Raw genomic sequence first — 12,746 nt, 5'->3', positions numbered from 1 at the left:
TTGTGAATTTTAAAGTGACAAGCCAATCTTACATGAAGGACATCATGGTATCATCATGAGGGAACAAGTGCTGGAGACTCTGCCTCAGATAGAGTGACCTGCACTTTCTTGGGACCTGAATCCCATAGAAAACCTCTGGGATCAGCTGGGAGGCTACATAGAGGCTCGTATCCGTCTACCGAGAACCTCAATGATCGGAGGGCTGCCCTTCAAGAATAGTGTGACGCCTCAGCAGACAATAAGTCCACTTGTGAACAGCATGAGACGTCGTCATCAAGCTGTAATTGATGCTCAAACTCACGATAAGTTAATTAGACATTAGTATTTTTCTTGTGGTTTACCCACCACTGTTGTCAGCATTTGTTTCAATAAATAGTTTGAGATGAAGAAATCCTCATTGATGTTTCTTCTTCAATAGGAAATTAACCATAAGATAGAATAGACTATTTTAAAGACAATTAGATAAAACATTTGAGGGGGAAAGTCTTAAAAGTATTGCTCCACACAGACTAGTAATTCATTGTACATATAATGAAATATTAATTTCTCTCTCGTTAAAAGCACCCAGAAATGACTGTTGTATGTGGAGCCATACAAATATAGTTGAATTGAATTGAATGAAATAGAAAAAAATACTAAACTATCAGTACGTGCACATAAAGGTTTGACAGCAGGAAGAGTATTTGCTGAAAAGATGTGTAAACTTTAATGTAAAGACGGAAAAGGCTCCTGTGAGACATGACCCGCCCCCGTGTGCGTCACATGTTACGGCGCTTCGGCGCGCTGACTTACAAATGTCACGTTCGGCAGCCATCGCGGCGTGCGGCCCATCATGTCATTTATAGATCTGCACTGTTTCCTCCGCCTCGGCGCACCGTGGTGAACGAACGCAGAGGTCACCTCCGCTCAGTCCTGCAGCAGCAGCTCGTGAACCGGCTGCCAGTGGTGTTACAACCGTTCCAGTCGCGTTATAACCATTTCCACAAGAACAGAAAATGGACAGTTTCGATCAGCTCAACGCGTCGGAGAAAGCGGAGGCCTCCGAGCTTCAGCGTATGATCGCTATCGAGCAGCAAAAGGCGCAGTTCCAGGCTCAGGTTGGTGTGCTAGTTGTGCTCACATGTAGCCGGAGTGTGAGCCTCGATCCCCGGCTCTCCTCTCTCACATGTAGCCGGAGTGTGAGCCTCGATCCCCGGCGCTCTTCTCTCACATGTAGCCGGAGTGTGAGCCTCGATCCCCGGCTCTCCTCGCTCACATGTAGCCGGAGTGTGAGCCTCGATCCCCGGCTCTCCTCTCTCACATGTAGCCGGAGTGTGAGCCTCGATCCCCGGCTCTCCTCTCTCACATGTAGCCGGAGTGTGAGCCTCGATCCCCGGCTCTCCTCTCTCACATGTAGCCGGAGTGTGAGCCTCGATCCCCGGCTCTCCTCGCTCACATGTAGCCGGAGTGTGAGCCTCGATCCCCGGCTCTCCTCTCTCACATGTAGCCGGAGTGTGAGCCTCGATCCCCGGCTCTCCTCTCTCACATGTAGCCGGAGTGTGAGCCTCGATCCCCGGCTCTCCTCTCTCACATGTAGCCGGAGTGTGAGCCTCGATCCCCGGCTCTCCTCTCTCACATGTAGCCGGAGTGTGAGCCTCGATCCCCGGCTCTCCTCTCTCACATGTAGCCGGAGTGTGAGCCTCGATCCCTGCTAACGTTGATAGAATCCGCGTTAAGTGGATTTAACGTGTTTTTAACATGTAATCAGCCTGAACTATGTGAACATACACGTTCTACCTTTTTTTGTAATTGCACATGAAATATAAGTCGAAACCTCCAGGTGATGTAGATAATTATACCTGTATGGACTGAATGATCACCTGATCAATGTGTCTCCACGCTCAGATATAAACTATGATCATTCTATTTTGATTGATCAAGTGATAAAATCAGTGATTGTTGTTGTTAGAAAACAGGAAACTTGCAGATCGTCCCTGTGTGTGTGTGTGTGTGTGTGTGTGTGTGTGTGTGTGTGTGTGTGTGTGTGTGTGTGTGTGTGTGTGTGTGTGTGTGTGTGTGTGTGTGTGTGTGTGTGTGTGTGTGTGTGTGTGTGTGTGTGTGTGTGTGTGTGTGTGTGTGTGTGGCTTTACTTTCCAGTGCTTCAGGTTCAATCCAAAACAACATGTTTGGTTAAATCATGATTCTCAATGTGTGTGTGTGGGATGGAGAAGCTGTCCAGGATCGACAATTCAGTGTTTGGGAAAATATTAACCAAGAAATGACGTCAGTGCTGTTGGATCTTTGGTAGGAAGGGATCTTTTGATTTCTCCCAAATACCTGAAGGCCCCACACACACATCCTCTCAGAGAACAACACTCTTTAAACATTGATCGCGGGGTTAAGTTGGATTCCTTCGGTGATTCAACTGTTCAACTGTCCCCGGAGAAAATAGACAGGGAGTCATGACACACAGGACTTTCACTGTGGACTTGGCGGCGGAGCTCCAGTGTTTCCAGAGATTGTCCTTCTCCTTTTCCTTACATGACCACAGACTCTGAATATTGTCGAAAAGTTCCATTCTGGAAACAATTAAAAAAAAACTTGTGCTTTCAGTGGCTCCAAGCAGCGCTGTCATGGAAACAAACAACCAAACCATGATGAAAGTTTTACGTTTTCCCTCGAAGTCGTTGCCGCGTACACAGGGCCGTAGTTTTACTCGACCTGAGATCAGCGGAGGCTCTGAGGCCCAGGGTGGATGTTCGTCTTCCATGAAGGCATCAGACAGAATACTTCCTGTTTACACGTGTTGTCCTCTGAACAAAGTGAGATGTGGATGAGGTCACATTTTGCAACCAGTTCCTGCCGTAAACTGGAAGTCTTGAGCGGCTGATGGATGACTGGTGATGATTTACGTGTCCGTCCATGCAGGTGCACACCTTTACGGACGTCTGCTGGGACAAGTGCGTGGACAGTCCCGGCTCCAAGCTGGACCACCGGACGGAGACGTGTCTGGTGAGCTGCGTGGAGCGCTTCATCGACACCACCCTGACCATCACCAACCGCTTCACCCAGATGGTGCAGAAAGGCGCTCACTGACCGTCGGACTGCGTTAAGGCTTTGGACCGATGCTGCTGGGAGGGACGGCCGTGTCCCGGTGGGACGCTGAGACCTGAACTCCAGCGTACTGATGCATGTCGCCCCATGGGGGGTCTCTGTATGGAGCGACTGGTTTCCTTAAAGGTGTTGGAAGCTATTAAAGTGTTTTTCAGTAAATCTTCACGGCGTCACACTCGTCTTTTCACCAGTCATTTACAACCAAATTCCATTTTAACAATACTTCATACAGTTTTTGTTTTTTTCAAATAGTTTTAATCTGGTTCTGTTCTGAGGGCCCATTTCCACGGCAACCATTTCAAGCGAAAACACGAATCTCCCGTTGCATTTTGGGTTTTCGTTTACACGACAACGTGTCTCTAAAAACAGGAAACGTTTTGAGAACGGTTCCCGAGGTGGAACTTTCTGGAAACGCTGCGACCGACTGAAGGTCATTAAACTTTGGACGTCTGACGACGGCCTTCAGAACAATACGAGCTGAACAGAACCTTCCATTAAGCAGCGTATTGACGGCCATGTCAGTCAGATAACACATCTTTGTTATCAGTTTGCCGTAGCGGTTATTACCGTTTTATTACAAGATTACTTACATTTTTCTGATTTTATTTCTGCTTTTAATCTTATCTGCTTTTATCAATGATTCAAAATACATGATGGGATCATTATTAGGGCTTATACCATACAAGGGAAACAAGTGGTGTTGCAATTCTATGAATAACTATAATATGGAGGAATAATTATATGATGCTGATTAAGTAAATCATCAATTAGTATCGGTGTAAATAAAACCCAATTTTATTAATATTGTATTTATATCATAATATTTTACCAATCCATGTCAATGCTTCTCAGTTAATCAATTTTTAAATCCCCTCAATGTGGATTTTCTAATAAAGTTGTGCAGTATAATGTACTTGGATGAAAACAGTTGTAGTGGATATTCTGATTCAAATAAAGGACTGATGAAGGTTCAGCTATTTATTTTACAATTGATATTTTATTGACATTCAGTGAGAGATGCTGTTTAATACAATTATCTGATGACAATGAATTATCTTATATAATACTTATATTCACGCCATACTTACGTTCTTTAATTGTAATGAGAAGGACAAAAGCAAGACTAAATTATGTTCCGACAGAATATCAAGAGGAGGTGAAAGAGAGTTCGTCCAACACAGATAAAGAATCAGCAGAAACATTTGGACCCGACTCGTTAGTTCCACTGCTCAGTGGCTCCAGCAGCGCCGGGCTGTGATACGTTTACCAGCTTAAACCGTAAAAATCAAATAACTGTTAACTTTGATGATGAAAATATATAACCACAGTATATATTCTTATATTTTAATAAGACATGTAGAGTCAGAAGTAATGATTTTCTTTAGCATCGTCCGGCTCTTTTCCTGGACCTCTTAAAAATGAAAGAATTTATCAAAGGAAGATGTGTTCGGGTTTCCTCAGTCCCAGTTTACAATAAATATATCCTCAACATAAAGTAATGTACAGGAAGGTTGGTGGCTGATGGAGCAACATTAAGCCCTCAGGCATCATCAGAGACATTTTTCCTCTTCATCTGTTTGATATTGTGAAAAAGAGAATCTTATCCAGTATCTAAAAGAATACTGAAAAAATACTACGCTCTGAAGTCATTAAGGACAAAAATGTCAACTTAAACGACTATAAAAAAATAACACAAATAAATATTTGTTTCCGTTTTTTTGGGTTTAATAATTTGATTAACTTCACTGCTGTTTAAAATGATCCGTAATTTAAAGGATTTAATTAGATCTGTACGGAGGAGGTTCACTGCGATGCCTGGCCTGGCATGTTGTTTGCATATGGAGTATAAATTAGACTTTATGTCATTTAATAAGTACCCATATCGGTACTCTGTATTGGCAAGTAGCTAAAGGTTAGTATTAGTACCTGTAACCTTCCTTTAAAGAAGTGGCATCGGTGAAGCTCTAATTTTTACTGTGGATTCTTTCCAACTTGAGGTCTCAAGGCTGACGCCCGAGTGTTCGGTTCATCGGACAAACTAAAAATCCGACCTAAAGAGTGAGGCTGTTGATGTTTTTCGCCGCCCTGAGCGCAGACTTCATGGCGGTTTCGATCCAGCCGTGAGGGGTGGCCGTGTGCTCCCCCGCGAAGAAGACCCGGCCCTCGCTCTGGAACAGGTCTCTGGCGTAGTGCCCCTGCTGGTAGGGCGTGAACAGCGCGAACGCCCCCAGACTGTACGGGTCCAAGCCCCACTTCTTCACCATGCCGCCCGTCCACAGGGGCCGGATGTACTCCCCGTGGATCTTCACCAGGTCCTCCAGGGCCACGGCCATCAGCTCGTCCTCGCTCATCCCCTGGAAGAGGGTGGAGTCGTCGGAGCAGGTGTAGGACGCCAGCAGGGCCCCCGCGGCGGTGTCGGGGAAGCCGTGGCTGGGGTAGTAGATGAAGCGAGACGGCCGGTCTGTGATGCTCTTCCCCCCTCGGATGCCCTCCTTCTCCCAGAAGCGTTCCCTAAAGCTCAGCACCACCTTGGTGGAGCTGGCGTAGTGAACCGAGCGCAGCGCCTCCGATTTGTCCCCGGAGAGAGGCGGCTGGAAGTCGATGAAGAGCGTGGCTTTGGCCGTGGAGGTGACCAGAGCGTAGTCCACTGTCAGGCTGGCCGAAGAGCCTGGATTCCTCCAGTCCTGGTACTTCAGCGTCACATTGCTGCCGCCGGTTTGATCTATGAGCTTCACTTTGCTATTGAGGATGATGGAGGCATTTAACAGCTGGTAGAACGCTCTGGGGAGGTGATCGAATCCACCAGTCACTTCAAAGTACCTGGAAAAACACACCCGTCACACCCCTTCATTCACAATACTGATATATATATATATATATATATATATATATATATATATATATATATATATATATATATATATATATATATATCCATATTCTTACACTGTAACGTGATTGGACGTACAGGATTTGAAAAGTGATGCTCACAATGATGAACTGACAGAAAATAAATCCCTGACATACTTCAAAAGAAGTCCAGGAAGACGTTAGGACCCTGTTTTGGTATAAAGCTGCTTAATCCAGGGGCGTCAAATCTATTTTCATCCAGCGGTCAAAACCGATCTGGAGTCAGGCCGGTGAAACCAGCATCATAGTACTTCATATGAGTGACTGCGATAGGTACACATGTTTCTCTTTCTTTTAATGCAAAATGGTATAAGTACTTCTTATAATTTAACATTTTATTTTCAAATCATTAACAAGTTAAACACTTTCAAGAAAAATAAGTGGTTTTAACCACTTTAACCACCACGTCGATGGGAAACACGATCAATTATCCACAGATGGTTGGTAAGATTCTGGGATGGTGCGACAGTAAACATGCATGTATTCCTACAGTGACAGTGTACTGCATTCCTCGGTGTCCGTATGGCTTCGCTGCTAATGCTGATTCATCACGTTTACAAGCAAAATTTAGAAAAAGATGTACATTTACCCAAAAAAGGTAGAAAAGCTGAAAACTATGCAGTGAGCATGTCAGGCCAGGAGCTGAGGCTTTTGATTGTTTAGTAATGAAGCCACACGGAGAACAATAAACTATTAACACAAACCATGGGAGTACAGAGACATTCAAATGGGCAAACAAAGTTAGATTGTTATTACAACTGCTATTACAACTGCTATTACAATCATTCTCTGGCCTGATTTGGACCAGATGTTATGTTTGACAAACCCCTGGCCTGATTGAGCTCAGAGCTGGAGAGGATTTTCTCAGTAGGAACTATAACGTGAGCTATGAAACAGACTTTACTCGGAAGCTGACGGCGGCCAAAGTAGTAAGTGTAACTCTACTCACTGTACGTCGTCGCTGATGTCTGACTGTACGTACAGCGTCTCCACCAGTGACGTGTAGAAGAGGCTGTTTTCATTCAGAAGGTCTCCGATCATCCTCAGAGCACCGCGGCTCAGGTTCCCCTCCTTCACCAGGTACTCCTGTCAGCAGTCACATGGGGAACTCCGGTTAGGGCCAGGCATGCCAGCTTAGGTTTTATTTTATCCGTGGAGAACTGTGAGTGTGAAGTGAAGATATCTCAACAGCGTACCTTCACTGTGTAGGAATCGTACTTGTCCAACATGGCACTGCAGCCCATCACCTTCAGGTCATCCCTCACCTGCGTACATGTGGAACGAGAGGACTGTAAACGTGCAGACTCGGCGTTACTCAGCGGTCAGAAGATCGTCCACACACCTTCCACAGCGTCTGACTGAAGAGTTTGGCAGCAGACTTGTCTCTCTCTCGTTCGGTCAAGCTGTAGTTCAGCACAGCAGGGTTGTTTTCCACGGCGTAGGTTTTATGTACCGCTCCGTTCACAAAGTAATAAGTGTTGATGTCGTCTTGGATGAAGCGGCTCAGCGGGATTTGTAATTTCGAGATAAATGAAAGCAGAATCCTGAAACAAATGATTTTCATCTCCTTCATCAAAGACCAACATTAGAGGAGACAGTTCTTCTTAGGCTCCGTTTGCACACAGTTAAATGAAAACGCATTGCTTTCGCTTTCCCTTTCCTGTTTTAGAAAAGTTTCACTTTTACACAGAAATGTTCGGAAAATTGTGTCATATTGGGCAGAATTGTTTGTTTTTGTAATGAAACCACAGACGTGTGCCGAGAACACTACGCTATGATCATTAACAATGGGAGAACATGGACACAGTGACTTACTAAAACTATCAAGTCCCAGGAGAACATGGAACATGGAACATGGAGTCTTGACACTCTGGAGGAAAACGTTCTTATTGTCCATCTATTAGCCGTATGTGCAGATCAGCTCTCTACTGCCGCCGTGGTTTGCATGCACAGAAGCAGCATTTACGCCGTCTACAAGGAGTCGGAGCGCGAGTCTTTTCTAAAAAGTGTTGTTTGTCCCGTTCACACAGCAACGGAGTCGGAGCGTTTTCAAAAAGTTCCACCTTGGGGGCTATTTTCAAAAAGTTTCATTTTCAGTAAACGGACACGCAAAATGCAATGAAAGTTTAGTATTTTCACTTGAAATCATGGTCGTGTAATCAGGGCCTAAATGGGGGGGGGGGGGGGGGGGGGGGGTTCTAAAACTTCTATTAAAACAGCAAGAAAAGAGCTCAAGTGAGTAAAAATGGATTAAACTGCTAAATTGACTAACTCGAGTGAAACTACTTAAATTGCCAAAACAGCTTAAATGGCTAAAAACGACAATACAATGTCGAGTGGTTTTTCATAATAATTCTTAAAAGTCCTAAATTCTATACAAGCTATAAGTTGTATTGTCTTCATTCCGAAGGTTCAACATAGTTTTAAATAATTTGGTGGAAATAGTTAAAACGATTCTTCAAGTCCTAAAGATTTCCTGCCTTCAGGTCTGAACAAGTCCTAAAGATTTCCCGCCTTCAGGTCTGAACAAGTCCTAAAGATTTCCTGCCTTCGGGTCTGAACAAGTCCTAAAGATTTCCCGCCTTCAGGTCTGAACAAGTCCTAAAGATTTCCTGCCTTCGGGTCTGAACAAGTCCTAAAGATTTCCTGCCTTCAGGTCTGAACACAGACTCGCCCGTCTTCAACCCACTTGTGAAAGCTGGGGATCCTCATGGCTCCCACTTCTGCATACCAGCCTTCTTTTCTGTTCCGGAACGTCTCCACACGCCCCCCAATGCGGCCGCTGGCTTCTATGATGGTCACCTGACGGGAACAAATCCTCCTTTACACAGCAGACATGTCTAAAAGTGTCCAGAGTCTTCATGGGGTGGACACAATATTAGAAACACTTATTAATACGATCCAGTTTGACTCAACGCCTCTTCAAGCTACACGCCGAGGAACGGACAACAAATATAACAAAATACAGTCATAGTGAACACTATGGTGCAGGCTCATTGATATATAGTTAGATCCTACAGTTAGAGATTTCAAACTTATAGAAGTAAATATATACGTTAACATCAATTAAGACTCTTAATTTCAGATAGTTTGTGTGCATATATTATAAATACACACATAGATATAGATAGATAGATAGATAGATAGATAGATAGATAGATAGATAGATAGATAGATAGATAGATAGATAGATAGATAGATAGATAGATAGATAGATAGATATAAACAGAGACGGGCATAAACATAGATACAGATTTGATATAGACCACACATCAATTTAGATAGAAATTTAGAAATAATATAGATATAGACCTACCTAGATATAGATATAGATATAGATATAGATATAGATATAGGTTATACAGATATAGTTGGAAGTATAGACAGCCTCAGATTTAGATACATAGATATATATCTATTTAAATAAATATAAAGAAAGATGTATATTTGGTAAACATAGAAACATGTATGTATGTATGTATGTATGTATGTATGTATGTATGTATGTATGTATGTATGTATGTATGTATGTATGTATGTATGTATGCAAAGTAAAAAAATATATAATTTTGATTCAGGTCTGGAATTCTTTTGATAAAATCCTTTATTTTCATTTTTCACTCTTCAGATTAGGATCTCACAAAACTTCCTTTCACTTTCAGATTCTATTTTTGTGAAGTTAAAATTTTTGTCCGAGTTCATTTTTCATTTTTCTTCAAATGAACAAACCTTTTGGCCTGGATTTACCTCCATACGTATGTATTTATGTATGTGCGTGTGTGTGTGTGTGTGTGTGTGTGTGTGTGTGTGTGTGTGTGTGTGTGTGTGTGTGTGTGTGTGTGTGTGTGTGTTTATGTATGAATCAGGTTAAACCATTAAGAATATAATGCGTATATATTTAAAAAAAAAAAACAGGTATGTGAAGCTTCTTTTTTTTTCTTGGTAAGTTTGTTAAGTTTGTGCTTCGGATCATTTTGGATATTTAAGACCATTTTTATCGAGTGTCTGCATGTGACATGCATGAAAACTGATATTTACAATAAATACGAAGCAAATCAAAGATGGCCACCACCTTTCAGCCAGGAACCAATCAGAGGAAGGAGTGCTAACGTCTTCCTGGCCACTCACCTTGTGTCCGGCGTCCTCCAGGAACTTGGCGGCGGTCAGCCCGGCGATGCCCCCTCCGACGATGGCGATGTGTCGAGGAGTCTTGGTGGCGGGCAGACCTTTCTCCACGATGCCCAGCAGCTCGCTGTAGTCGCTGTCCTGGAGGCAATCCAACAGAGGGTCCCCAATGATCCCGCTGACGGTGAAAACCAGGACGCCCACCACAACCAGGGGAACTGATGGAGGGACAGACAGAACCACCTCACTAATCTGAAGCTGTGTCATCACCATGAGAGCAGGAAGGGTCTCCAACGTCCTTCGTGGCTCTTACAGAACTTGCAGAGCGCCATCGGAGGCATCATCTGGACGACGGAGCTCCACAGTCTCTTCCTTCTGCTCTGAGAGGAAAGGGAAACCTGACAAAGACAGCCATCACACAAGGTCAACAGCCACGCAGGACTCTCCTGAGAGTGGTGAACAATAGAACCCGTCCGTCCCTCAGTGAAGTCACGATCCCAGGAGCCGGCGCTCCACTCACCTCTGTCACTCTCAGTGTGTCATAAGGCGACACCGAGCCGTACATGGCCCGGGAAAAGTGAGCGCTGCCCGGCGGTAAGCTAAATGATCGTCTGTGACCCTCGTCACCACAGGCTGCATGGACGACCTGGAAGTGCTGCGAGTGTGAAGTTGCACACAAGGTAATTCTAATGAGGCTCCACCAGGTCCTCCAGAAATATTTTCCCACAGCGGCTCCAGAGTCAACCACACTGAACAAATCAGATTAGCCGGGCTCGACCAGTCCATCAAGCATACCTCATTTCCTCCATCTTCATTCATTTCAATAAGACTCAGTCAGACTTCTCCCAAATAAGCCTCCCCTGACAGCCGATGTTCTCATACTCACCCAGGTTCTCCTGTGTGGCTCCACAGCTCACACCAGCGAGCTGAGAGTCTAAAAGAAACCAAAAGTAAGAAGGGTTAAGATTTCAGGATCGGGGCTTTGTTGTGTTTTCTCATGAAACAAAACTCAAATGTGACTGACTGGAAATGATAAAAGGAACTTTCAAGGCCTGGAACCTTTATGACTCAGACACTTCCAGCTGACTTTGCACCCATAAAAACCCCCCAGAGAGCAAAATCATCACTTAAATACATTACAGTTTGAACAGTTTGAACAGTTTGAACAGTTTGAACAGTTTGAACAGTTTGAACAGTTTTAATAGTTTTAGCAGTTTTAGCAGTTTTAACAGTTTTAACAGTTTTAACAGTTTTAACAGTTTTAGCAGTTTTAGCAGTTTTAATAGTTTTAACAGTTTGAACAGTTTTAACAGTTTTAATAGTTTTAGCAGTTTTAGCAGTTTCTAATATTTCAGCCGTTTCATATATGTTATTTCTTTGTTATGTTTTATCTATTTTAAACTTTTTTTGTGGTTGTTGTAGCTGTTTTAAATGTTTAAACCATTTTAGGGGTTTTGAAACCGTTTTAAGCCATTTTAGCTGTTTTATTGATTTCAGCTGTTTCAGGGGTCTTTAGCTGTTTTGGCCATTTCAGTAGTTTTTTATTTTTCATAGTATTTTTGTTCTTGTTGTTTTAGCTTATTTGACCCGTTTTAACCACTTTATCAGCTTGATCAGTTTTGATCCTTTTAGCATATGTACTGTGTTTAGGTACATTCAAAGATTTACATTTATAATGTTTTAGCCATTTTAGCATCGTTACTTTTTCAAACCATTTCAGCAGTTTTATCAGTTTTATCAGTGTCGGCTATTTGTTTAGTTTTACCTTCATTTATATTTGTATTTTATTTAGGGTTTTCCAATATTAGCTATTTCAACAGATTTATTTGAGCGATTTTAGCCATTTCTGTTGTTAAGCTGCAACTTTCTGTACACCACTTCAGTTGTTTCAGATGTTTCAGCCTTTTTAGCAGTTTTAATTCTTTTTTTTTTTTAATAACAATGAAGTATTCAGGCATTTCTTTTTTGCCATGTTTACTGTTCAGCATTGAAATCACATCTTTTTACTTTTCATGTTCTCTCCACATAATATACAGTTTAAACTGTATCGTTGCCACTGAAACCACATAAATCCATGTTGAATAAGATTCACATGACAACATTTGAAATGAAAATGCATAATTTTTGTGTTTTTATTTCAGAACAGTTTTGTCTTTGCATGGTGATTTCTTTTTTGTCCGTTTACATGGAAACAGCGGAAACTGAAAATGATGTAGTTATCATGTTTGGCCACTAGAGAGTGCTGTTTCCAACAATACGATTTCCACCCGAACAATGGGAGAACACAGACATCACTATGGATAGACAACCAAGTTGGACTGTTGTTGTAATCTGGACTGGGAGTCATGACACTCATTGTTGTTATTGTCCATCTACCTGTACAGAACAACTATTAACTACGGTGTTTCTTCCGTCCACAAGGAGCCCAAGAGTTTCCAGAAAGTATTCTCTCCCCCAGTTTACACAAGAACTGAGTTGGAGCATTTTTCCAAAAAGTTTATTTTCGGTGGCTTTGAGCACCAATGTTGTGTAAACAGACGCCAAAATGCAGCAAAAGTTTTGCATTTTCACTTGAAAATGTGTAAATGGGCCCTAAAAGTCAACAATTATCACTGAAA

General features: G+C 42.8%; 2 protein-coding genes across 4 annotated transcripts; one reads left to right on the top strand and one right to left on the bottom strand.

Moving 5' to 3' along the window:
- The first annotated feature begins 865 nt into the window (after nucleotides 1-865).
- On the top strand, nucleotides 866-3,256 carry timm8b (translocase of inner mitochondrial membrane 8 homolog B (yeast)). The gene is made up of 2 exons (XM_080459532.1): nucleotides 866-1,097; nucleotides 2,908-3,256. The coding sequence occupies exons 1-2, from the start codon at nucleotides 996-998 to the stop codon at nucleotides 3,073-3,075; spliced, it is 270 nt and encodes an 89-aa protein (XP_080315658.1). The 5' UTR covers nucleotides 866-995; the 3' UTR covers nucleotides 3,076-3,256.
- An 801-nt stretch (nucleotides 3,257-4,057) lies between these two features.
- On the bottom strand, nucleotides 4,058-11,078 carry il4i1 (interleukin 4 induced 1). 3 transcript variants are annotated; one of them, XM_080459530.1, is made up of 8 exons: nucleotides 11,015-11,078; nucleotides 10,442-10,503; nucleotides 10,132-10,346; nucleotides 8,693-8,805; nucleotides 7,346-7,547; nucleotides 7,200-7,268; nucleotides 6,953-7,089; nucleotides 4,058-5,913 (listed from the first exon to the last, which is right to left on the bottom strand). In XM_080459530.1, the coding sequence occupies exons 2-8, from the start codon at nucleotides 10,470-10,472 to the stop codon at nucleotides 5,145-5,147; spliced, it is 1,536 nt and encodes a 511-aa protein (XP_080315656.1). In that variant the 5' UTR covers nucleotides 10,473-10,503; nucleotides 11,015-11,078; the 3' UTR covers nucleotides 4,058-5,144. The 3 variants fall into 3 exon arrangements, with proteins under 3 accessions (XP_080315656.1, XP_080315657.1, XP_080315655.1); XM_080459531.1 differs by having other exon boundaries at nucleotides 10,442-10,526; nucleotides 11,015-11,074; XM_080459529.1 differs by having other exon boundaries at nucleotides 10,442-10,526; nucleotides 10,649-11,030.
- Between the last annotated feature and the right edge of the window lie 1,668 nt (nucleotides 11,079-12,746).

Source organism: Lipophrys pholis (genome assembly GCF_963383615.2).
Source record: "Lipophrys pholis genome assembly, chromosome: 3".
NCBI classification, from domain to species: Eukaryota; Metazoa; Chordata; class Actinopteri; order Blenniiformes; family Blenniidae; genus Lipophrys; species Lipophrys pholis.
The sequence above is the reverse complement of the archived record's forward strand: the minus strand, read 5'-3'. Positions and strand labels throughout refer to the sequence as shown.